Below are 26,178 nucleotides of genomic sequence, written 5' to 3'. Positions count from 1 at the left end.
CAGTAGAGTACAGAATACTGCGAAGTTTGCTGCATCAAAAATATCTTGAGAGGAGACTTCAAAAACCCAGGCCCCTTCTGCCCTAAATGTTCCTTCCCACCTGTAGACACACGCCTTGTGTCCACAGCTATAGGACGGGAAGGAGACGGGATGCTTGGGTTCTCGGCATGCTTCCATCGCTAGTTCGGAGCAGATACTAACTGGGAATTTTGACCTTATACTGTGTTCTCAGTAAGGTCAGTGATGTGGAATTGGTCTAAAAATCAGGTTATTTTAGGATTTGCTTTCTGTTGCACTTCATTTTGTTATTGAAATTGTAAAAGAAGGCTTGCCCCATAGAGGTGTTGAAAACTCAAAGCTGTATTAATTTGTAGTTTTAAGAGAAAACAAAACAAAACCAAATGTCTTTGCAATGTTTTTGACGTAGCTTCGTCCACTTGGAGTCATAAATGCCTTTTTAAATTCAGTGCAGCTATTCTTGCTCTTTAATGGGTTTAGCCAGCCAAAATCTTACGCAGACACACAGACACATGTGCACGCATACATCTTTAGGGAAAGTAAGTCAGCGCATTAGGGCTGAGAGCGGAGAACCGAGCAAGATTCTCGTATTTGTTAGATGCGTACCTAAGAGAAATCAGGATTGCTTGACACCGTAGTGACGTATTTTAAGAAACCAGTTTTTGTTGTTTTGTTTTCCTACTTAACTTCATGACAAGAATCAGCTGTAATGTAAGTTTATGGCTTGAACAGACTATTGTTTGTGCAGCAACCTCCCTGCTGGTGTATTTACTAAACATGTGTGATGCACAAATGCCAGTAAACTGCATCTTGGAGCGTATTCCCTAGTTGCTAGCAAAAACTGTCTTTAAAGTTTGGCCTGTTTAAATATAGGGAGAATGTGCATCAAGTTCAACAGGAACAGGCCTGAATTTTTAATTCCTTCTCCTCAAAACTACATTGACTTGAAGTCCAGGCCTTACTGAAATCAATAGCAAACTTCAAGCATGCTTTAATGGGTCTAGAATTTTGATAATGAAGAGCAAGGTCTAAATACAAAAAAATGTTGTCCCATGATCTTTCTTTTTTGCTGTTCCAGCATTGCAAATGTACAGACTTACTTTGTTAGGGAATTCCCATGTTTCCTCCTCTTGGAGCACTTCCCACCTTCTAGAGAACAGCAGTTACAGATTTAGCCTTCCCATTAACATGGACTAGTGGGAAGTGCATTCATGCATCCTGTGGTGGCCTAGGACTGCACTGCCGTCCTCTTTTCCCAGGGAAATCATGGCTGCGTATACCTTGAATGTATATACCTCTCTTGGTCCTGGAAGAGAAAACATGAATCATTGCTTCAAAGAGAAGACAAGTAGCCTGCCGGGGGAGGGGATGACCTGTCTAGAAAGTCTATCATCTAGTCTATTGAAAGTGGAACAGCTTTATAAGAGGAAGGAAAATGCCCTCCACCCTTAAAAACTGGTAATTTGCATCTTCTGAAGCAGAGAAAGGAAATGAACCAGTGTCTCCCACATCCTGAGTGGTCTAACCGCTAAAATATTGCACAGGAGCAGGATATCACTGTATATGTTCAGTTTTTGGATGGCAGTGCTTAGATATCTGCCTTGTTGAATGGGTTTACAGGTGTGAAGGAAGGAGTGGTTTGCGTAAAGCTAAGCCTAAGCAAGGGGCGCGATCTGTGTTTACCCAGGCAGATGTTTCCTGTTGGCTAACACAAGCCCAGGTTTGCAACTTCTACCCAAGGCACCTAACTCTCCTGACAGCGCTGAGAGCGCACTGGAGCTTGGGGTTCCACTGTGAGCCTCGGGAGTCGATGGCAGATCTCAGGGGACCTTGCTATCCTCTGTCAGTAGGATTACCCCTCAATTCTTAATTCTGAAGACATACAGGATGAGTGCTCTGTAAACACCGGTTACCAATTACATCGGCTCTATTTTCTGATGACAGTCAGGCAGAGTGTTGTATCCAACTGTTCATTCTAAGTAAGGTGTTTTTCTGGAGGAACAGGGCAGTTTCTCTCTCCCTGTAAAATACAGCTCCCGTTCCTGAAATTTCTTACTTTCTGCATGGCCAGACCCAGCTGTTCTGTAAATGGGAGTCAGTTGTGCAATCAGTAGCTGCAGCTGTGTCATCTCATCTAAAAATTATGCAAATGGGGGACATATTTCTCTACATTCTCCTTAGAGGAAATCTCTACCTATACATCTCCACTCACGCTAGTAACTCCAGTGGAGGAGCAGGAATCATTTCAGTATTGGACTCTGATAGCTGCCAGACACTAGTTGTGAAGTACCTTCTTTGACAGGTAGTTTGATTCACTAGAGCTTTCTCCTGCTTTTCCAGGTCAGTGAAACACCCATTTTTGTGCCTGGTGTTTGGGGACCTTATTTCTCTGCAATGGTACCTGGGTTGTGGTTGAATGAAGGAGGTCAAAGTGCTACAGGAAAACTGGTAAGTGTTTGGAGTCTTGGACTCCAAGATGGGAGGTCTGCGATAACTGCTGTCATTTGGGATAGCTTCACTGTCAATTCAGCCAGAGCTCTGCCTGAAACACCTCCGTAAGATCATAGGAGATACCATACTGCTCAAAGCAATAAACAATTAGTTGATTGTTATGTGTCTTACAAACTGTTCATTTGCATACTGATAGGGGATTATATATGGGGCAGAGCACTAAGGGCCTGTCTTCCTTTTATGATGACAGTGATGATTATTGTTATTATTTTACAGGCAAATAGGCATTCATTCTTTACTTTAGCAGGAGGCTGAGATAGACTTTGAGATAAAGAAAATTATACATATTGTGTTATACAGGACAATTGTGCTCATTGATAGGCATAAATGAAAGATGTATTGTATGGACAGAATAATAATATATTAACGTGTTATCCTGTTTAGATAGATACGGCATACATTGTCACCTCAATTCTTCCCTTGAGTGCAAAGAGTCTGACTATATTAGGTTATTAAAAATTAAAACCAGACTGGATCCTCTAAAAATGAATTTTTCTACTTACAGGGAGGCACTCAGAACTAAAACACTGAGGTCATATTTAAAGAAGGGCTAGATGTATAAAACAGTATTTAGGCAGACTTCAGCTGTTTGAGTCCAAAAGTGTCAGCAAGACCTCAGTGGCTGCTTAACCTTGGAAGCTTCTAAAGTTCCCTGTGTGTCTCCCTGCTCAGTCGGTAGCAATACTGACTGCCCTTAGGGGTGCGGTGCCAAGCAACTCTTGAGAAACTGCAGGAGGGGGGCCCAGTCGTGTGGGTATCCTCTCTAAGCTCAGCAAACATACAGGTGGGTTTGGCCTTTCACAAATTGAGGCGTAATTGCTGTCTTACTCAGACCTAGCACCACCCACCTTTTTAAAAGCCTAGTGATCAGAGTACATGTCCAGGAAGTAGCAGATTGCGGCATCGCTGCATTTATGCATTCCATATGAAACAGTCACTGAACAAGAAACAGAAATAATCCTGGATCAGGAAGCCCAGACACACCCTAAGCGCTGCGCTATGAATTGGTGTTCCCTCCTGTGCTCTCTCCTTGGCCACGTGAATCTGACATTCCTCTCTGTACAGTGTCAGCTTCAGCGGAAAAGTCATCCCTCTTCCTCTCCTGCAGCCTCTGCTTCCCATCCCATCTCCAACCCATCCTTAGCCTCATGGCTAAACTGCTCTTGCAGCAGGTGGGATGTGTGCGCTTCAAATTTTTCAGATCAAGCTGGGGCTAGAACCAAAGTGTCCCATTTTATAGGTCACTGCCACTAGCAGAAGTAAAATTAAATTACTGCTTGTAACACCACCACTTTAAACGGAAAATGGCAACTCTCGTGCATTTCTTTGTAAGAACGCTTTTGAGAGGAGAAGTCTGTATGTGCTTAATCCAAAGCAGGTAAAGACACTTAACTAAGCTCTAGAGAGGATACAGCAAGTCAGTGTTTTCTGTTGGCTGGCTCAACTTAAAATGTACCATGACAGTTAGGGCATTTCAGAAAGGTTATTTTAAAAATCCTTTCCATTCTAATACCAGAGAGCAAGATGTTCCTGAGTCATTAAAGAAATTGCTGGAAAAAATGTGTGGTCTTGTTAGGACCCGTAGCAAAACTCAGCTGTAAATACTGTTAGGTGTATTAGGGAAGCTATCTTATTAAAACTTTCTTAAAGTATCTCGTGTTTTTCTTGAGATTGTATGTACTGAAAGCACAAAGGAAGCAATAGGAGGAAACGGTGTATGTACGCACTAGTGTGGAGGATAGGTTGCATTCATTATCTTTGTAATTTTAAAGCTGTAGTCTTTTTAAGACCCTGCTTTCTCATACTTCAAGCTGTCTGAAAACAAAAAAATGGACATGTTTTGGGATTCTTTTCATTGCTCGATCTATGCCCAAAGGTGAATTCTTCTCATGAAATTTGAACAGCCTGTTGAACTTCTTAAAAGTAAAACTGATACACTTCCCTTTAAAAATCTCTAATTAATTTTTTATTGATACAGCTGCGAAAAAGTCTGTTGGATTTTGAAAATTGGTTCAGATAGAGTCCAAATGAAGAATTAAGAACTCAGCTTGTTTTGAAAAAGCTTTTTTGTCTATTAGATGAGCTTTTGCACTGGATTTTCAAAATTGATAGGAAGGAAGATATTGCACAACAGAGACAAAGGATGGTATGACATCATTACAAACTGTAAAATAAAGAATAGCAGAAAAGGGTTTCTAGGTGCAACCTTCATGTGGCCATGTCTTGAATTAAGGACATTTAAATATCTAAATTCATAACTTCAGTAACATTTTTGTGTAAAGTACTTTCATATCATACATGTATATGTGATATTTATTTATAGATTTAATTCTGAATTTATGAGCTGCTTCTATGTTCTAAAGAGATTATGCAAGATTGCAAAATTCAGGCCTGAGCTTTGTTTCTAATGCATGCACATGTTTGAGTTTTGTCTTTGATGCAAATCTCAGAAAAAACAGGCATGCATTATTTTTATTGCTGTGTTCAGATGGGTACACTTCATTATATGTTTTTGTACACTGGTTAAGGACTAGACTCATACTGTTAAAAATTAAATACCTAATGTGTTTTGTTGCCAATAGGTATTGCCAAATACACTCAGTGCTTTTGAGTAGCTCTGGTTTTACCTCAGCTTTTACTGTCACCTCTGATGGGATATTATCAAGAGGCCACAAAACCTGCTGAATTATTGTCTTAAAAGCCCATGTTATTCTACCTGATACTTTGTTTTGTGAATAATGGTAGCCACTCTGGAGTGAAAGGACAAGCTGATTTATAAATTCAGTATAAGACAGAGCCTATATTGATCTTTTTTTATAGCAATAATTGCTTGTCAGGGTATATATTTTGTTTCCTGCAATGAACATATGGAGCATCTATCAGGATGACAACACACCTTGAGTTTTATTATAACAGTGTGATATAGAAAGATGTAGGAATTTGGGCCAAGAAGATGCTCCTGGTAGAATTCCAATGAGGGTATGCATGCAATAGAATGAGAGAGACTAGAGGATATGCTCTCAGGTAGTGTTGGACAGGAAAAAAGTCATCCTTTCAGCTTCCTCTTCTGACTGAGGAGCTGCGTGCTTAGCATTTTCCCTATTTTTGGTGCAGCGTTGGTTGTTTTTTCTTACTGTTTTTAAGCCAAATCCTGAATCCAGTAATGTCAGTGGGAGTTTTGCCATTGGCTTCACTAGGACTAGGACTTAACACCTCATGAGTAATTTAGAAGCTCTCTTGTCTTTTTAGAGTTATGACACTGCATTATCCTTTTCCGGGACTGAATTTTTAAGATGTAATCATCCCAAAAATGTTGCTTTCCTCTTTTTCAGATAGATCATGTGGTCCGAGGTCATGTCGCCTTCCCAGAATTACAGTCAAAAGCTGCAGCCAGGTCACTGTTCTTATTCCTTTATCTCATACCTGCCTTACAAATTGATGATACACTGCACTGCTGTATCCTTATTCTGAAACAGAGGAATTAACAGTCTGATAGTGGGTTGGAAGTATTTACAAAGGCTTGCCAGGTGATTGCTCAAAGATGAAAGCTTTAAACTCCCCTCAGGTGCCTTCAGCGTATCTAAGTGGTGACATTAATTTTCTGCTTTTCAACTTCTTTTATATCCAGCTCAGGGTATTTCTCGATACCATAGCATCAGCCCTGTTCAGCAGACCTTTATGCCTTGGGCTAATGATGTGTCTTAATTTGTAGGTGACACTATTAAGCTCCAAGGATGAGATACAGCTTATTTAGGAATGTATTATTTAATATTTTTGGAACAGTCATCTAAAGGAAGGTATAGCCACTGTACGAAAAACTCCTGCATGGCAGCAGAAATAGAACAGAGAAACCCAGGATGAATTTTCAGACAAAACTTAAGACGTAGGAGTGAACTGGAGGTAACTCCAGGATTCCTTGAGCAGGAGGCTGTGTGCGATGTGGAATTTTAGTTTGGTCTGCTTTAGAAGTGAATGAAGACAGTCCAGACGCTTCTGTCAGATCTGGACTTTCTCAAGCTATTTTCATTTGGATTCCTTTTAAGATGGTTCACATCACTCCCAGAGAGATCTTAGCTGAACAGTTAGGCACATTGGATGAAAATTTGATTCTCTTTTAATTTCTTTTTCCTCCTTGGATTAAAGAAAAAAACAGCAAACTTGGCATTTTATCTTCAGTTTATCACTTGTCTAAAAAGCAAGAGTCAGTCCTGATAGATGTGTTAAGCGCATGGAGTTATATAGCTATTTTCAGTCCTCCCTGGGGGATAAAGCTACCTGGTTTCTCTAGATGACCCATTCATGCTTTGTAGTGCCCAATGCCTCACTTGTTTGTTAAGAACTTGACGAGGATTCCTAGAAATGTCTTGGACTTCATTCAATGTGAAATAGATTCATGCTTCCTAGAATTTCTTTGTTGTTCTTTAAAAAGGGAAATCAGGAAATAAATGCATCTGTGTATGTTTGGAGTAAGGACTGATCTGGGTTTTTTTCCAAAATTTTGGCTTCCAGGCCATTTTTCCGATGCCCCCATATGAGGCACAAGCGTAAGACAATTAGTTTAGTCTGTAATGCCAGGATAAACCTTTTTTTTTTGTGTTGGAAAAATGAGTATACAGTAGCCTGCTTGTCTATACTAGGTCTGATACTGAACTGACTGACCACAACTAATTTCATAATGCAAAAAGCTTGGGCTGTGATGTGAATAGGACACCAAATACAGAATATCGGGAATAGAACTCCATGCTATCCAAGCGTATGGTGTCATAACTTTGGATTTGAGTCTCCTGCAGTTAGTAAAACTGTGGAGGATAGCATTGATAAAAAGGGTTATAATATTTTATGAAGTTAATTTGCTCAATGGTATTTTTATAATGCTTTCCAGATATTAGTCTCCTAATGAAATGTTTGGATAGCTATAAATTTAGTAAACAAGTCTCTTACTAATTCCCCCTATCCCCTTTCTCCCTGTCCTTCTCAAATATTCATTAAATATAAAGAATTTAATTTGAACAAACAAAAATCAGGAACTTTGCAATTTGAACTAATTTTTTCTCCTTTTTTCTTCATCTCTTTCTACACATGGAACACAAGCTTCAGCCTTATCGTAAGGACTCATAGCAGTAGCTATACAAGTGCAAGGCATTTTTTTAGTGAACAGTGTTGGCCCAAACTTTGGATTATGTGTTTACTTACATTAAGTCATGTACTTAATAAGGGCATAGTGTCTTGTTTTGGGGGATTGTTGGTGATGATGTAAATTATTTGCCTGGAAATCTCAGCAGAATATTTCAGAGAATCTGGTTTATTGTGTTTAGTATATTCTCTGTGTGAGTGTAGGAATTTATATCTGTTCAGCCATTGCAAATGGTCATCGAAAGAAAACAAAGTAAGAATTCCATACGTAGGTGTGCAATCGCATATTGCCTTTACTTCCCATGCTAGGTGCAACACTGGAGAATTAGGCTGGTTTTGTAGTGACAAAAAGCACATGCATGTCTGGATCATTAAAAAACAACATCTGAGGTCACAAATCCATGCCTCTTACTTGCTGCTGCCTATCACCTACTTCTGCCTTCCCAAGCCTGTCTTTCTTTTCTCCCAGGCTCCCAACGCTGCTAATAAGTAGGTTCGGCAATGGCAAACTGCCTGCTGAGCAGCTGATCTCAGAAGCTTCACTGTGCAGACTTCTGTTCCTTTGCCTATACCAGGAGCAAGAGTTTGCAAGCTGCGTTTATCACTTGTTTCACTCATTTGTGGTAACTTGTTAGGGCGCAAGCGGCTTGGACAGACTTGCCAGAAACCAGCTCCTACTGACCACTTGTGCTGAAGACCAGTCTTGTGCAACCCTCCCAGTACTATTCCCATGTTTTCTTTTCCCTTCTTTTACTGGAAGTGGAGAGAGTTGAATTACATGAGGGTTGTCTGGACAGCTGTAAATTTAGCATTTGGTCTAACTAATTGGCATACTCTGTGAGCAACAACAAAACTTGGTTTCTTTCATGCAGAAATTGCTTTGTAGATAGAATATTTGGTCTTCAATCTATATATTGTGTAGGTATTACTAACCCAATTAGTAATAACCTAGCCATTACTGATATGGTAAAATCCAGTATAGGTAGGCTATAGTAGGAAATTAAAAAAAAAAAAAGATCATTTATGCTTTAATGTTTAAATACTTCTGTTTCCTAGAATCACAGTTTCTGTTTGACAGCAAAGATTATAAGCCCTTTGGCGCTTTGTGAAGCGCTATGTTGTAGGACAGAATTTCCCTTCTTTCACTTCTCAATGCCATTTCCCCATCTAAAAAGGTAGCTCCTGGAAAAAAAAGTGGTGAAGTGACACACACGTTACCTATCAGCAATTCTGGGATCTTTCAAGCAGAACATAGTAATCATATTTGGCAGTTCATGTACCTCTAGATGTTTTAAAGCCCTTTTTTTTAGATTTAGAAATCTAAAATGTTTAGATTTTTTCCTGAAAGATTCCTGCTGGCATCTTCCAGGATTCCTGAACAGATTAAATACCAACTCTTGTTGCTTTCTGAAGTTATGTCCCTAATATGAACATAACCCTCGGCAAACTTGCATTGATTTCTTATTCTCCACTTTCAACATAGTTCCTTTTTAATAGCAATAGCTTGTGCTCAACTCTGCAGGTCCGATCCAGCTGCTACTGATAACTTCTCATAGAATTGAACAGAAAAAGCTCCAGAGAGCTGATGGCATAATAGTACCTATAACACAAACTTGGTAGAAACTGGGACTGGCAAGTGTTTGAAGGATTTTGCCAGTCACGCAGTCCAAATGTAGAGCCTTGAACCCATATCTATATGTAGGGAAAAAAAAAGGCAAAAGGTGTGGGGAAGAAAGTGTAATTCCAAAGTTATGTGGGTCTTAAGCATATTTGGCTGAACTTCAGCCTCTTTTGTACAGTCCTTGTGTTCTGTCAGAGTTGCACGAATGGCTAATGCTTGAGAGAGTAATCAAGCAACGTGGAGAACAGATAGAAGCTGAGATGTCTGGTAGGTCTGTGGTTGAATGAAGCTTTCCTTTCTTTTCCTTCCCAACAGTCAAGCCATGATTTCGACTGGAAATAAAATGACTTTGTCCTTAGCATGTACTGCTTATAGTGCAGTCTTTAGGGATGTAGAAAATAGGGCCACTTTTACAACAAGGGGGGAAAAATGATTGTGACCTCAAAATTATCATAATTCAGGTCCAGGAAGACACATAAAGTACACTTTAAAGTACGTGAATAATGATGTGAATTAGTTATTTTAATGTCTTCCAAGTGTACTTCATTTTGAATGATATCCTCTGATAGCATACACATGGTAAGGTATAATTGAAAAAACATGCAGCTGAATGGTTGAATGCAAAGTATAAATATACAGCTGCTAGCAGGTCAGAAGTCAAACTAGTAAAGCATATGCCAAATTCCCTTAGGGATCTCATTAGTGCATGATTGAATATACATGTAGAGGCTAAATGAATATCACTGTTTGGGTCTACAGTGGATGAGACAATGACTAATCAATTGTAATTAGGGTTAGATGCTTATATTGACCCACATGTCTAGAATTAAATGCCCCACTTGGAGATTTCAGAGGAGTTGAAAAATATATATGAATCTGTTTATGGTAGTATGAGTGTTTGAAAAAATATTCTGAGCATAATTGCAACATTTTTTAAATGGAATGTCACTAGAGTCATTGCAAGCCAAAGCACTCAAGAATTCACTGTTAGTCCTAAGATTACTCTTGGTCCAGGAAAAAGTCTGTTGGATATTGTGGAGTTGGGTGTAGTATCTGAACTTAGATACAATCATATTTAGGCCCATGTTCGGCTCCTCCCTAAAATAGCAGCCACTTGCTTTCTCTCCTCCACCCTCAGTGCTGCATTTTAATCATAGCACACATTGAAATAATTATGGCTTAAAAAAGGAAAGCTGTAAGTCCAGTGCTATTGATTAATCAGAGAAATTTTTAAACATTTGTAAAGGAATTTGATTTTCATTTCTGTCTGGAATTCTCTTTATTCCTCTCTCTCAGCTTTCTTTTCTCTAGCTTTCTCTTTCACAATGTCAGCACCTTTCTGTTAGAGACAAGCATCATCAGCTCCCAAAATATCAAACAACTCTGGCTCATTTGGGACCCGTAGGAGTCAATGTACAAACTCAAGATCACAAACTGCCATTATCTCCCCTCGTCCTGTGGGATTGAGGAATTCCGATGGCCTGTTGAATGGACGTGCAGATAGATATCCCCGCTGCCCGCACCCCGCAATGCCATGGGCTCTGCAAGCAGGCATTTTTGCCTTTCTCCCCCTTTGTTTTAAATTTGGGATTTGGCATTCTTTGATGGGTTTTCTGCATTTGATGGTGGTACAAATGATTTATGTTTGATGAATAACCTCCCCCACTCTTTTTCCAACTTGTTTTTCTTCTAGTGCTCGCAGTATATATACATACTTGAACAGTCACCTGGATCTGATTAAGAAATCTTTGCCTGTGGGTTTCCTCACTGTTGATTTACATGTTTGGCCAGATTTCCATGGTAACAGATCTCCCTTAACAGATCTGACACTAAAGGGCATGGTAAGAAACAGCCTGTCTTTGCAAAAAGGTCAATACAGGGTAAAAAAAAAAAAAAAAAAAAAAAAAAAAAAAGCTTGGAAGGAGCTTTTTTCAATTTTGAGCGTACTCCTCCTTAGCTATTTAAACTATCCCATAGGATTTGGGTTTCTTGCTGCATTTCGAAGTGTGCTAATGTTTCAGTAGAAAACTAGAGATCGTTGTAGTTGAGATACCACTACAGCCACATTTACTTTCTAAAAATATGAGGAGTGTTGTGTGTGTCCCAGTATCTTTCCCAGGAAGCACGTTTCAGAGCACTGACCAGCAGCGCTTGCTGTTGTTAACTCACCTGTCTAATGAATTTTGCATATCTGTTGCAATGAATTTCAACACAAATTTGGATATGCCTATCTGGGAAAAGAATGAACTATTCTGAGGAGAAATTGCTTGATTTAAACAGATAGATGTTCAGTAATATGCTGGATTAGAGTTGTTGGGTAGTAAATTTCAACAGAAACTGAAAAGCTCCTCTGCTTATTGTTAAAAATGGGCATAGATGCTCTCATGATTAGAAATACACAACTGTGCTTCATAGATCTTTGTTCAAAGGTAAACCTGATCTGATTCTGGCTCGTGGTTTTAAAATGGCTACTTTTGGAACTTAAAGGGATTGAAATATTGTATTCTATACAAAGAAATTTTCAGAGCATTGCAATCTGCGACCAGGAAGAGCAGCGTTTGGAAGCTCACCAGAGAATCTCTGCTGGGGAGATTTTCAGCTCATCTTCAAATGGTTGGATGTTTCTCTTCACTGAACTTCATGGTGGTAGATCAGCTAGGTCACAAGCCAGGATGTTACTGTGCAGAACTGTAACAGAAGAATATCATAAGGGTATAATTTGATGATATCAAAATACCTGGTGATTAATGCGAAAATGTACTTTGAAATGGCATATTGTCCTTCAAGTGAGCATCTCAAGCTACTCACCAGCACCAAAATCTGCTGTATTTGAGGTTGAGATTGGAAAGGGTAGGCGTAAGCACTGCAACACATTTTAAACCACAAACGAGGGAAGCAAAAAAAAATAGATGGCTTACATATTTTTGGGTCCTAATAATACCTGTATTATTTTATGAAATAATTATATGCTGCAACAGAATCAGAATTTCCTTGGTATGATGGCTGTATGCAAATAGTGGTAATAGCAACACATTTTTCTGCCACAATTATGGCTGCATTCAGGTCTTGCCTGTGCTGATATTAATCCAGAGTAACTACAGTGCAGTATTGATTTATGTTAGAGTAAAGGAGGTTAAGATATAGTCTTTAATTATTAATTGTGTTTCAGTGTTAGGGTGCTTGGAAGGGAGGGGGAGAAATGCTTTTAAAAGGTTATTTTTATGTAATAGCATTTTCATATTATTACGTTAAATACATTCACGAGCAATATCTGAGTCATAACATAAAACTGTCACAGTTAATCTGTCTCTAATCCCATACAATATGCTGTTTGTTCTTTATTTCTTTGCAAGGGCAAGAACAATTTATGTGGTTCTTTCCCAGATCAGGAATAACATGTTTAACATAACATTATGTGTACAGCTCACAAAAGTAGGGCTTAGAATTAGCACTTAACGCTTGTTACAACAAGAAACCGTAGAAAATAATAGAGTTTTACTTTAGCTGGATTTGTATGTTTTCTTTTTGATCTTTGCACAGGTTGTTGGACTAACGTTGTCTCGGGGTCTGGATGAACTTGCCCTTATCTACTTGGCCACGATTCAAGCCATTGCTGTAAGCCATTTTAAGTGCATAAAAGAATAAATGAATTGTCTCATGTTCTGTGGCAGACTGATCATTCCCTTCTGCTAAACAGATTTCTAATAATAGATGAATTCACTTAATGGACTTCTTAAAGGAGCAAGATACTGTTTACCCACATCGGTGACTACTCCCTGCTGTAGGATAATCAACAGACAGGAGAAAATGTTCCCCTAAAAAGTTTTCTCCTTATGGCAATTCTGTAAATGGAGCTTTTGCCTCTAGTGCAGATGTGAGGAAAGAGACTGATACTATATGGGGCAGTGTTAACATCATGGGCTGTCTAGAGGGAAGCTGAGAGAGTGGAAAAAAAAAGCTTTGGCAATTGTATGAAGGAACTTCCGCTCCCCTAAAATGCCTCAGCTTCAGATTGTTCCTAAATCCATGGATTTCCCCTGCTTGCCTGTTAGATGAGTCAGAACTCTATACCGCAGCAAGTCGGATGGGTCCGTGATTCAGTTCGTAATGCTACAGACCGAAGAGACCAGATCTCATTCCTCGCTTGGTTTCCCTGCTGCAAGGCAAGCGGTTGCCTCGTGCATAGCATTTCCAACCCATGGCTGGGTTTCTGTAAAAGCAGACAGAGGGACCATCTTTATGAAAACGTCTTCAATGTTTGCTAACATGCAGAGATGGGTTATTTTATTGGAATACTTTTGTTTCTGCCCTAATTTTCTCTGGAACCCAGGATTTCCAGTTCACAAGAAGTTCTATTTTGAAGTGAAAACCTGGGTCAAAGAAGTTGTTTTGAAACCCTGGTGCAGGGTATTTTCAATGGGGCGTGCTATCCCCAGGCATTTGGTGACCAAAATCGGCATTCCTTTGACATCTTTCTTGTGATTTTTTTTTTTTTTAAAAGTTTGTTGAACTTGAGGTGTTTTTGCAAAACATTAACAGTTTGATGAATTGGGGAGTTTTCCTGACAAAACTCTGTTCAGTTGGAAAACTTCCAAACTCCTCTACTGGTTAAACAACAACTTTGCTAGGCTGGGTCAGCCATCTGGGATATAGAGGGTGGGCGGCTGCTGTAAATTTACTGTGAATTGTACATCTTATGTGTTAACCCTCCCTCTCCAGCAAATAACGAGAACTTAACCGCAGCCTGGAATTCATTGTTGTGAGTTTTGATCCTTTTTTAAGATGAATGTAGCTTGGCTATACCTGATGCTTCAGTATAATCCCACCATTTAAATAAGAATGTTTAGGAGAGTTTAAACAATGCCAGCGACTGATACTGCCTCCTGAAAGAAACTTTCCAGTATCGAACAGGTGCTCTGTTATTATATTGTGCTAACGAAGTGGAAACATTCTCTGCTGGAAATCCTGGGAAAGTCACCTATTATCTCATTAGATGATACAACTCGAATTTTATTGTAAAACTCAAATACTGTGTTGAACACTAAATTCAGCATCTGCATATCTTTTTGATAGCTAATTGCGCTGATCGTGAGATTTCATATAAAAAGGCCATACCGTAGTTTTCATTGTAAGTTAATGGAAATTCTTAAAATGCTATTGAAACAATAACTAAAAAGTAGACAGAGCAGACTTGGTTTTGATTTGATATATTTACTTACTGCTAATGTGATACCTAGGAAATTTAATTTTCCTCCCATACTCCGTCACTCCCAATTTTAGCTTCACTTTGGTTGAAGGAAACAGTTCTCGTTCAGGACAGCCCCAATCCTGTACCATTAGCTATCTTCAACGGGTGCACGATAGACTTTAAACCTAAGTAAAAATCTTGTAAAAAGTGTAGGCCTGCCCACAGAATGTTAATCTCTAGTTTTCTTTTCAGCAGGAGACGCTTGTTTCTTTTTATAAAAAATTTGCATTTGAAGCCCCTCAATTTGCATTTTCTCCAATCGAGGATTAAATTAGTTCCCCCCCCACCCACAGTGAAATAAGTCTGGCTTTAATTTAAATTGCTATGTGAATACAATTTTCCAGGCAGGTAAACACAAAATAATTTTCACAGCATGTTCTTTCTCAGGGTCTTTCACCTGTGTATGTTGTGAGAGAAGTTGTTAATAAATTTGAATTTCAGAAGTAGTGAAAGAGAATATCCTTTTAACTATTCATTGCAAAATGCGATGCAACAGTTAGACGGATGAGAACATGATCAGAGATATAATTGTGGCCGTCAAGCCCGTTCTGAAGAGACAGACTCTTTTTTAGAGCAGTTTATTTTTCCATAATTAAAATTGTGGCTGTGTGATTTGGAAATTAGCCCTCTGTGTCAATAGGGAAGCGATGGATTTAGTCAGCTGGTGTTGCGGCTGCTAAAGTTCCTTATAACCGCTTGCCTGAAAAACCAAAATATACTTGAAGGCCTATCCAAAGTGGTGCCAGTCATTCATAGCGAACGTCTCCAGTCTGATGAAACTCTGCTAGCTTCAATTTTCAGTAGCTTTTATTTGAAGAGAGGTTTACTGGAGGCTGCAGACCTCTTAATGAACTTGCAGCATAGCATAAAGAAAACTTGAATGACAGTTTGTGAAAACTTTGGCCAGATTGTGTTTTGTGGGGAATCTACCTACAAACAGACAGCTTGGGCAAAATTTTGGCTTGAATTTGGCATTTCGTCAACTCTGAACTTCAAAATTGACTTCCAAGGTATTATAAAGAGCTGGGAATTATTTTTGGACAAATAGTTTGTCAAAGAAATGGAAAATGTTCTTGCAAGAGGAAAAAGGGAGAGGGTTGAGAGGCAAAGCAAACAAAAAGAAAAGATTTTTTTTAAATGGCAAAGCATTTGCTTTCATCATTTGTGGAGTGGAACACTGAGCTATTCTGATTTGAGTTTCTCAAAATGGAGACTGTAACTGAAAAGTTTAAAAATGTGCCTACATTTTAGATGTTTCTATTAATCCAGGCATGAAATGGAACATTTTATTTTGCATAGGGCAAAGGCCAAGAGAAATACGAAATTATTCAGGTTTTCCTTTTTGCTGAAAAGACAGAAAATACAGTTTTTTATTTGCTCCTTTTTTTGTTCTGTTTTTCTATTTGGCTTCAGAATTGAAATCTCTTTACGGAGAGTGATTTTCAGATGCTGTTATACAAAGTAAATAGGAGGTTTTGGTGGAGATGTCTTTGCCACGTAGGTTTTAGTTCTGGATCTGGAAATGTTTTCTGTACTCTGCTGCGCTTGGTCACAAACAGCTGCTTATCACTGCCGTCAGTTTCTCTTGGTGCCCGTTTCTGTGTCTTCTCATAATCCCTGTCTTCACCCTTGTCGGTACTTCCCTGTAAGCCCCATTTCCCTGTGTTATGTATACTGGTACGTCTTCACTTCTTCAGCCAGCCCCAGGAAGTTCACTGCAATATGCTGTGCCCGTATACTTCCCAATTCCTTGTGCCATCTGTTTGATTTTTCTAGTTCTTAATTACGATGCCCGTTACTGGCTGGAAGCTGAGCAGAGGCCGTACCCCTGCAGGTCTGTTCCCAGCCCTCAGGTTACTGGTAGGGACAGTTAGTAGTAGTATCGATCTTTTTAGCAAATTGTGCTTTAAGAACTGTTCCTGTGGCTGCTCTCCTGTGCTCATCTGTTTGGGTTTTTTTTGTTTTTTCTCCCTTTTTGAAGTTAGGAACCAGACATATTTTGGAAGCTATGCAGGCTGCAGGGCATCGTATCAACACGCTGTTTCTGTGTGGTGGGCTGAGCAAGAACCCTCTCTTTGTGCAGATGCACGCTGACATTACTGGTAAGTTAGAGGAAGTGTGGGGAAAGGAGTGTAAACTACTTTATTTTAGGTGGCTAAATATTTTGTCTTTGGAAAAATAAATACTTTCTTTATATAGAACTGTATTTTCCTGGTTGGCCAAAAAGTGTGTAATGAAATGTTACTTCCTGCAAGACTGAATTTCCTGAAATTTAAAGACATTTGAATAACACAGAGATGCGGTGCAAACAAAGCTCCATACTTCATATTGTTAGAAAACAGACTTCAGGAGAAACCTTCAGCATGATTTCCAATCTGCGGATCTTAGACTTACAGGTTTTTTAAGAAAGTGCAATAGAATAAATATCAAAACTCTGTATGGAATTTTAAAAACCAGTATGTATAAATTACATGTCAGAGATGTTTCTCATTATCAGATTTTTAAAAATTATTTGAGGCATTCTATAGAAATTATTCCATTCAGTCAGAAGACATTAGTTAGACGAGGATAATGCCCACTACATTTTGTGAGCATGGTTTGCATAAGATGTGTTTTCCTAAAACCTCTATTAGCTTCATCCTATTTGAATTCTGTTGGACTTCTGACACTTCCTGCTCATGCTGGGCATTGTATCCATTATATAGAACAATTCTTTTCTGAATTGCTTCCATGTCTGCATCATTAATATGGTTTAGGGGACAATTTCTGGATCTTTGCTCCTGCATGGCGTTGCATTTGGTTTTGTAGAATCCCTGATGGGTGGAAGGTCTTGGGTATGTAGTTCATTACAAGAGGAGGTCTGAGGCTTGCACAGTATTTTTGGTCTCCCTTTACCCTGTGTGTGTTGGACATCTTAGCACACCTGTGGGTCAGTTGAATATACTTTAAAAAATGTGGGAAGAATAACAAAAATCAGTGTAAAGGACTTCAGAGAAACTTTGAATGATGTGTGTTTCGGGTATATTTCAAATTAAGACCAGTTGAGCTGTCATGAATAAAGTTTAAGGCTCAGATTTGGGGCATTTGGTCTGGAGATCTGACTTGCCCTAACATCAAACCACACTTCATAACTTTGATGCAGGAGGGAGGATGAAAATATGCTTTATGTACTTACCTGAGATGAAAACAGAAGTGGAGAGGCAAAAAGCATAATGCCTATTGACCTTAAAATTCACTAAATACATTGTAGTCAAAGTGACACTTTCTGTTTGTGAAAAATGATGTTGTCGAGTGCGTGCCTTTCCTTATATAACTCAAATGTTTTAGGTGAATTTCAGCTACGTGTAGAGTTGGGATGCGGGTTCATGATGTGTAAAATAAAAGATCTGTGAAAAGGTATTCTGATTAAAATGTAATCAGAAGTTATTTGACTGTAACTAATGGCCGAGTACAATTCAGCACAAAAAGGCCTTTTTGCAGTCTGGAGTTCTCCCGCGTTTGTAAAATCAGTGACTGACAAGGGATGTCAGAGTTCATCTAACTGAAATGCTCTCGGTTGTGTTGAACTCATTAGAGCCTATCAGATAAAATAACTAACATTCCAGGATCAATCCTCCATTCTTTCCTGAAAAGAAAAAAATCTGAATTTATTATTGTTAGTTGCAAATGCCCATGACTCAGCCATGCAGACATCCAATAGATAATTTCGCAGGCCACTTAAAAAGTATCTTGATCTTTTTGTTTGCCTGGTAAGAATTCTGTATTCATTCTGATGATGCGGGAAATGTGCAGTAAATTTTAGAGCATGCTGAAAATTGCTTACTGCTTCAGCTCCTGGCAAACAGCCGTTCAGCTGTAAGCTTGAGTTTTAGATTTTCTGTTCCAAGTTGACCCAAGTGCTGAGCTGTGGTCCATCTGAACCGGAGGAATGCTCGGGTGACTGATCCTACTGTAATGTTTTTAAGGTGGATTTGTTTGGTCAGAGAAACTTAGGGGATGCTGTAATTACACTAGTTCGCTGTTAGTAGTCATTCCAGCGATCAAACAACAAGGTCTCAGTGTATCCACTTTCTTTCCCCGTCACGCTGCCTGTGCTAACTGTAGGAAGAAATGGCATAAAGGCCACTGCGGCACCTTTATGTCATTGAAAGTTGATTGTAAGGAGCTTTACACTGGTGGAACAGTGCAAAGTTAGCATAATGTAAGTGGATGTCTGGGGTGCAAGGTGACTTCGCTTTGTATCAATAATTGTTTCTGATACTAATAATTTTAGTTCTCATTTTGAAAAGTGTGTATTTGCCTTTTCCTCTGTAGGAGTTGTTCATGGCTCACTTTAGATCTTCCTCCAAATTTCAGCTCCCTCTAATCTTACAGTTGGCTCTCAGGAGCAGCATTTTTTTGGGCCTAATTTCATTGAGGCTATTCGCAGAAGGAAGCCCTCCTCCCACCACTGTGTTTGCATCATCGTTCATTGAATGAAATTATCTCAGTAATGGAAATTTAGAAACATGCCAAATACTGTAGGAATATTAAATTCATTGGCTTAGTGAGGATGAACATCTAAAGTGTAGCTAGAAAAGTATTTAGACTTATGCTATTGTTTTAGGTTTTTTAAGGAGAATTAAGAAAGCAAGCCAATTTTTATTTGTTTATTACTCTTTTTCCTGCTGTTTTTACATTAATAATACAGGTCTTAGAAAACTTTGTGTGAACTGAGGGAAGGTATGTTCGTGACAGTACCCATGGGTGATGATACAATAATTTTTAATTCTACTTCAGAATATATATTGAGTTTGTTTGTTTGTTTTGCCAGTGTTTTAAACTTGTTTTTTAATATCTTGCACAATTTGGAAGACAAGATTTCTCTTACAATTTCATACTAGTTTACTACTCATATTTTCATGTCTTCCAGCAAAACCAGACTGGCTTTGTTGGCTATATATTTAAAAACAAACACAAACAATCTTTTTTCTGTTCGTTGCAAAAGAAACAAAAAGGATACCACCCTGTTTTCCCCTCGAGGTCAACTTTTAATAGGCACGTGGGTTTGGAGGGTGTGGGTAACAGGTTTATACCAAGCCCTTTAAGATAAATAGCCACTGTCAAAGATCTGGGGGTTTGTTCTTTGTATGCTTTATGTTCTGCATTAATATTTTGCTTTAATTGTTTTCTTTAAATTCTGCATTTTTCTTGGAGCCTGGAACCACAGAGCAGAGAGATTTACATGAATCTACAGTAGATTGTAGCTCTGAATGTGAACACGGTTTTCAAGTCCTTTTTGATTCCTTTTTCCTTTGTATTTTTTGCTTTAATTATTTAGTGTGCCGCTAGTGCAGTACTGCTGTATTCTTCCTAACAGAGGCATGGCTTTTTCTTGTATAGGCAAGCCTGTTGTCCTGTCCAAAGAAGTGGAGTCTGTTTTGGTGGGTGCTGCTATTCTTGGAGCTTGTGCTTCTGGGGATTTTGCATCTATACAGGTATGCAGTACCTGATTAATTTTTTTTTTTTCAGTTTTAATGAGTTTTACACTTTGACATTTGGCACCATGCACAGACTTTAATTCAAGTGGAAAAGTTTGTACCTTCTGCATAGCCGGACAAGAGCCAGCATTGCTTTCTCTCCACCCTCTTTTTAACTCCATATTTTATTTAGGTGTATTGAAGATTCATTTGTCTTTTGACTGTAGGGACATGCAGGTAGAAGCTGCTCTCTATGAAGTTAGGCCATGTAATTTTACAGACAAAAAAAAGGAATTTGGCAAGGCTCTGATCCTGCAAGAAGGTCACACTTTCATCTCAGTTATATTTGTCCTACTTGCCTTCCTTCTTATTGAGGAATGTTAAACATAGCACTATTTATGCAGTACAAAATGACACACCTATACCCCTTGTCTTGCCCACAGTGAATGCAGAGTTAATAATGAGGATGGAAATTCATGTTTATTCATGTTATTTGAATCCATTAACAGTTTTAAAAGTAGCAGTAAGGCTTTTATGCTCAGTGCATCAGCCAAAGCATGACTTAGCTTCATTTATATGAACAACAGTAGTATACAGAAACCCGAAGAAGGGTCTGAATGCCCAAAATCATATCTGTTTTTCCACCTGGCAATTCCACTGATGTAAGACATGCCCTCTCCTCTTGCTACGCAAGGACACTAAACAGTACATTGCATCCACTTGGACAAAATTATTTATCAAGATGGTCCCTACGGTGCCTATCAGGCACAGATATTTGTAGATGAAATTTTGCACAACAACTTAGCAGAATGTATTTTCTGAACAGGGAGTCAGCTTCTCAACCTAGTTAAATTGACACAGTTCCACTGGAATCAATGAACAGCTCAACATAAGCTGAGGAACTGGGCTGTGTTCGGCATTTTTCCAAATGTGAAATTTCCAAATGTGAATATACTACAGTGCAGTATAAGTTAGCAGGAAGAGCAGTTTCCTTTCATAAGAATTTTTCCATTAAAGTTAATCCCATTGCAACAAGTATATAGTACAATATATGTCTGTATTTAATAATTCTAGTGCTTGTAAGGAGAACTTGTTTTGATAAATGTAATTTCAATAGCAACTTCTGGTGACAGGACTTCATATATAATTCTTACTCTTCTGTTAATCTGCTGCCTTTAAAGGCAGATATTTCATTCCAACTTTAAGTTGTTTTGCACTATTATGCAATAACTGAACATCTCAAAACTGATTTTACTAAGTCTGTCTTCATAACCATTAGAAAAATCTAACGCTGTGAAATTTTCTTTGATGTGTTTTTATATAATTTTGGTATATTCATTTATCTTTGGTTTTTAACCCTGCCCTTATGTATAAAAATATTTCAGAAGCATATCCAATAATGTCAGAACAGATACGTATATTTTATACAGATGTACATATATCTCAGTCTGCATAGCACACTCCTTCAGAAATCTTTTTTGATGAAACTAGCTCCTTTGAACCAGTCATATCACAGACTTGTTAATTTAAAAAGTGTTTACTCTTTTAGTGTTATGATATGTCAGGAGGTTCCTGCGACTTTGGCTGTGGGAATATGTTTCGGCTTGTCCTGAGTACAGTGCAGGTTCTGTGGGTCTTCCTGGAGTAAACTTCTCCTAAGTGCTTACCTGTGACTGTCGGGAGCTGGATTTGATGACTCCTTATGCTCCCTTCCCATCTTTGCTTGAATCAAATAAGTTAGTAGCAGTACATAAAGAAAAAGAATAAATAGAAATTTCAATCCGGTGTCTCAGCACTGCGTAAGGAGTCTGATTTCCCAAATGCAGCCTCTGCCTTTTTCAGTGCTTCAGCAGCTATTTGGGTAAGGTCAGGTTCCGAGGGTTTTGCTAGTCAGCAGGAGAGTTTCCTTTTTTCCACTGAGTTACAGGTCAAGCCCATGGGCTTCCCTGGGATGTCTCTGAAACAGAAAAGGGGGAAGTAGTTTGGAAACTACTGCTGTTATACACCCCACTGGGCATTTGTAGCATGTTTCTTTCCATCATACTGCCTGTGGTGATCACTGGGAGCCAGGTGAGGCCCTGAATCCTATCCAGGATGCCACAACACCTCTGCAGTGTGAAGAAACCACCCGCTAAGTGTTGTGGCTTAGTGTGTGTTCAGAAGGTTGTCGTTAAAGAGGTGCCACCTATCAGTTGTATCATGCAGCAAATATGTTAGATTATGTACAAAAAAAAATTTTAAAAAGAATTCAGCTACATGGGATCAAGAAACAAGAAACTGAAAAAATGTCTTTTTGGGGGCAGGGAGGTGTAAATGCATCTCCAGCACTGCAGTTCAATAGCCTTCTCTTACATTTATTTTTCTAACACATTTTCCAAAACAAACCTTTCTTAGAGGTGCTGCTGCAAACATTCAGCATCGTTGTAGTCTTTGCAAATAACAGAAGTAATTACCTCTCCTCTAATAGATGGTTTGTGCTTAATGATTGTGTTTTCCAAAGCTCTTTGTTTGCTCAGTCTAATAGTAAAAGAGAAAATTGTGGGTTTTTTACCAATAATCTCTTTCCTTATGTTTATGGTTGTTTGAAGGGGAATTTTTACTGTATTTGTCCCAGTGACTGGTCACATTTCTCAGAATGATTTTTGGACATTTCCACTCAATGTCAAAATCAAAACGCTTAAAAGCTATCCGGTTTTCATGGGTTGGCTGTTCTCCATTTTCTAAAACTCAAGCGCCTTTAGGACAGCCTGGAAATAGCACTCAAAGCCAGGATCCCTCAAAATCACTTCTGATAATCTTAGTCTGGCTTTAACATGCTCTGCTGTCAAAAGGACTGGCTGCTGAACAGACACGTAAAACCCACTAGTGATAAGCAATAGCAGTGCTTCTGCCAGGGAATCTCATATGAAAGTATCTGCATGTGTGCTGTGCAGTATGTGCACAGCGAGTGATGCTTCAGGGAGCTGGTGAGCCTATGGAGCAGGGCTGTTCTTGTCTCTGCATGCTAAATCTGATGCTTTGGGGATGTAACGTGCGTTATGTGTTAGAGTTGACTTGCTCATGTATTCTGTCAATGTAGGGGTTTTGGGCACGGGGCAGCCAAGTCAGAGCCACTGCTCCGGCAGTCTGCTCTTCACTCAGAAAATCTGGACATGCAGACAAGATCCTCAAAATCTACCAGGGCATCACTTTTCAATAGAGGAAAGAAAAGATGGGTCACCTAGGGAAGACCCAACTCTATGGCAACCTTATATAATAATCAGAATTAAGCTTTATTTAATTTAACGGTTAAGAAATGCATTGGAATTGGATGGTATTTCCTTAGGGGTAAAATGTGTGGCTCTGGTGGTTGCTGTTACACTCCTACTCCTGTACTATCCTGATGCTTAGTCCTGTGGCATTCCATCATTGGGATTTGGAAATGGGGAAGTATCTGCTTCAGAGATACGTTGGAGGATGTTTTTTCCAAGGACAGTTAGCGTGCTTACCTACATATTGCTGTATGATGAACCCAGTCAGAAGTGTACGTGAGGCAACAGGATTCTCACCCTTCACTTTCTTGGGCAGTTGGTCATAGTGGTTGGAACACTAAAGAGCTTTTCCTCTATCCTTTGGTATCCCCAAATAAGTTTCTTCTCACAAAGAACAAGCACCAACATACCTCCTGCGTCTTTTCCCTTTCTGTACTACAGCAGTGACTATATGCAGGATGCAGCATTTTTTTCTAATTCTTAATTTTCATATCTTTTTAATCATATTTTGAGTGGTTTGTGGAGTAAAGGTTTTCATGCTTTCGATTGACTACATCTGTATTAGTACCAAGATTCTCAGTATGCTGAGCCTTTACAAAGAAGCATTGGAAATGAAGGTTATTGCAAAATTCGTAACCATACAGGTTAATTTGTTAGATTCTAGTGTGGTTTTAAAAGCTCAAGCCCCTTGAAGCTGCAATTTCATCTTTAGGTAATTCTATCAAGGAAAGATTTGTAACCTCCATCTCTCATGCCTGGTCACCATATGTTGTTGCTTCAAAGAATGTTGACTTCCCTATTTTCCTCTTCATTTACTCTCTCTGCATTTTTCTCCTCTGTGGTAAAACTGAATTAAAACAATTGGTCTATCCAAAAAGAAAAAAGAACATGCAGTGTGGTGAGTTATTCCCCATTTCATCTTCTGGTATTTAGTCTCTAGAATCTCAGGAAAGGGGAGAAAATCTTCTGAATTTCTTCTTGCAATTTGGGTTATCTTTTCATTTGCTCCTACAAATGCTACACTTTTTTTCTCTTAGTGGTTTTGTTATGTTTTGATTGGTGTGTCTATGAACCGTAACACAGCCTGGCTGAGTCAAAGGAGACAGTGCTGTGTAAAATAGTATGACATAAGGATTTTTGAAATATACACTTTATTTTTGGGTTTTGGATTTTGAAATATGTGCTGCATTGAATGAAATAACCTTAACATTGCTGGCTTAGATGGGTCAATTTATTGGTTCTAGCCATTCCTTTCATGCTGAGCAGCAGGATCCTGGTTTTCTATGTGATTGTTTCTGTAGTAAAAATACAGTTTCCGGTTTAGCAAGCCAGCAATTCCTTCTCAGTAAAAATGTTCAATAAATAAATGTCAAAGTTTCCAGTATATCCTCGTTACTCTGCCCCACTTGTATGTAATTGAAAATGGGAAGAAGGTGCTGTTTGATTTGGCAGTCATCCAGCTCTTTTTTTTGGATAACCTACTCTTTGGGACAAAGCTGTACACCAGGGAACAGGATTATTGCCTTATAAAATCCTGCAGCCCACTGACTATTCCTTAATTGCATATTAAAGCAATTAATAAAATTACCTGTATGAAACCAGATTACCAGATTTATTTTGGATTTGCTGTCTTAACATGGGTAATTGTTACTGGCCGATATGGAAGAGAAGAAACGTCATATGATTTACTGTAATACATTTTCCTGGCAACTTTCTGTAATCAGGTTTCTGTAATCATTTTTGGTGTAAAACATTGAGCTAGAAATTAGAATCTACATGACTACAAGATTTTTCAGGTATAAAATTGACTTTCAAGGGAGGTATAGGCTTTTCTTTGTTAGTTTTGGTTGTTATGCAAGTTGGTGATATATCCTGCAAAAAGAAAGGGAAAAGCTTTTTCATTGTTTTTATAAAGCAGATTGGAGGTATATAAAAATCAGCTGGATTCTATAGAAAAAGGTGTCAGGTAATTACCTAATGTGGATTAGCTGAATTATTTAGCTGCAGTAGCAGCTGAGCAAGTGAAGTATACCCCTTAAGTACAATTTGCATCCCTGGAAGCAGCCCTAGAAGCTAGGTGGGTCCAGGTCACCCGGCTCGCCTTCAAGGTAACAGACACAGAGTCCATAACTATGAGGGAGATATATTGTAGACAGAGGTTTGAAGTTATGGTGGTGCAGGTGAAATGATTCACTTACAACTCGATACTAAAGGAATGCAGAAGAGTTTTGTTTGTGCACTGCTTGGTTAAGCTTAATTTAATGGACATCTCAGTTGTGTAAGGAAGTTGTTGGGTGGTATAGCATAGGGAATGAAATCAAATAACAAAACCTGCAGATAACACACGGTTTATAAAGATCAGCCAGGAAGAACATGCGATATTCAGTGCATTCACCTCCTAACAATGAAAATGTTACAGACTATCATGAATGTAAAGAAGTTCTTTAGTGCAACAGTTAGTCCACAACCTTGGCAATGGACGAACTGGCAATTGTGAATAGACAACATTTCATAAGAACACCCATAAAGAGTACTGGGATATACTCAACATTTCTGCTGACAGAACTGGAGGGGATTAGGCTATTTCCATTTCTGGATCAGGCAGTCTCTGGTGTAATTGTTCCGCTTATTTCAATGGACGTGCTTCAGTTGATGGTCTGATCCTCTATTCCGCTTCCAAAACATTACCTGTCAGGTCATGGATTGAAATTAATACAAGCAGCTTGTTGATTTCCATATTTTCAAAAGCAAGAACCGAGTGAAAGACCAGGGAGGGGATAGTTTTTTCCTTAGAAATGGTAATAACTTGGGAAATCAAAAGAGGAAATAAAATGACTTCTCCCTGTTGAGTTAGGGAATGTTGCCTTCCCTCATCTCATTAAAAATTTAAAGCACTCTTGTTTTTGAGCAGGGTGAATTAGTAATTAAGTGCTATAA

General features: G+C 38.8%; 1 protein-coding gene across 1 annotated transcript in view; it reads left to right on the top strand.

Annotated features, from left to right (window-relative positions):
- Nucleotides 1-26,178, top strand: part of FGGY (FGGY carbohydrate kinase domain containing) — a 149,736-nt gene that overhangs the window by 96,577 nt on the left and 26,981 nt on the right. The window contains exons 9-14 of the mRNA XM_075155678.1: nt 2,359-2,466; nt 5,862-5,923; nt 10,977-11,124; nt 12,824-12,898; nt 16,513-16,633; nt 19,914-20,008. Of these exons, the coding sequence (XP_075011779.1) occupies nt 2,359-2,466; nt 5,862-5,923; nt 10,977-11,124; nt 12,824-12,898; nt 16,513-16,633; nt 19,914-20,008 (609 nt within the window). The remainder of the gene's footprint in view (nt 1-2,358; nt 2,467-5,861; nt 5,924-10,976; nt 11,125-12,823; nt 12,899-16,512; nt 16,634-19,913; nt 20,009-26,178) is intronic.

Source organism: Calonectris borealis, chromosome 8 (assembly GCF_964195595.1).
Source record: "Calonectris borealis chromosome 8, bCalBor7.hap1.2, whole genome shotgun sequence".
In the NCBI taxonomy this organism is placed as follows: domain Eukaryota; kingdom Metazoa; phylum Chordata; class Aves; order Procellariiformes; family Procellariidae; genus Calonectris; species Calonectris borealis.
Note: the sequence above shows the minus strand (reverse complement) of the source record. Positions and strands in the feature narration are given on the sequence as shown.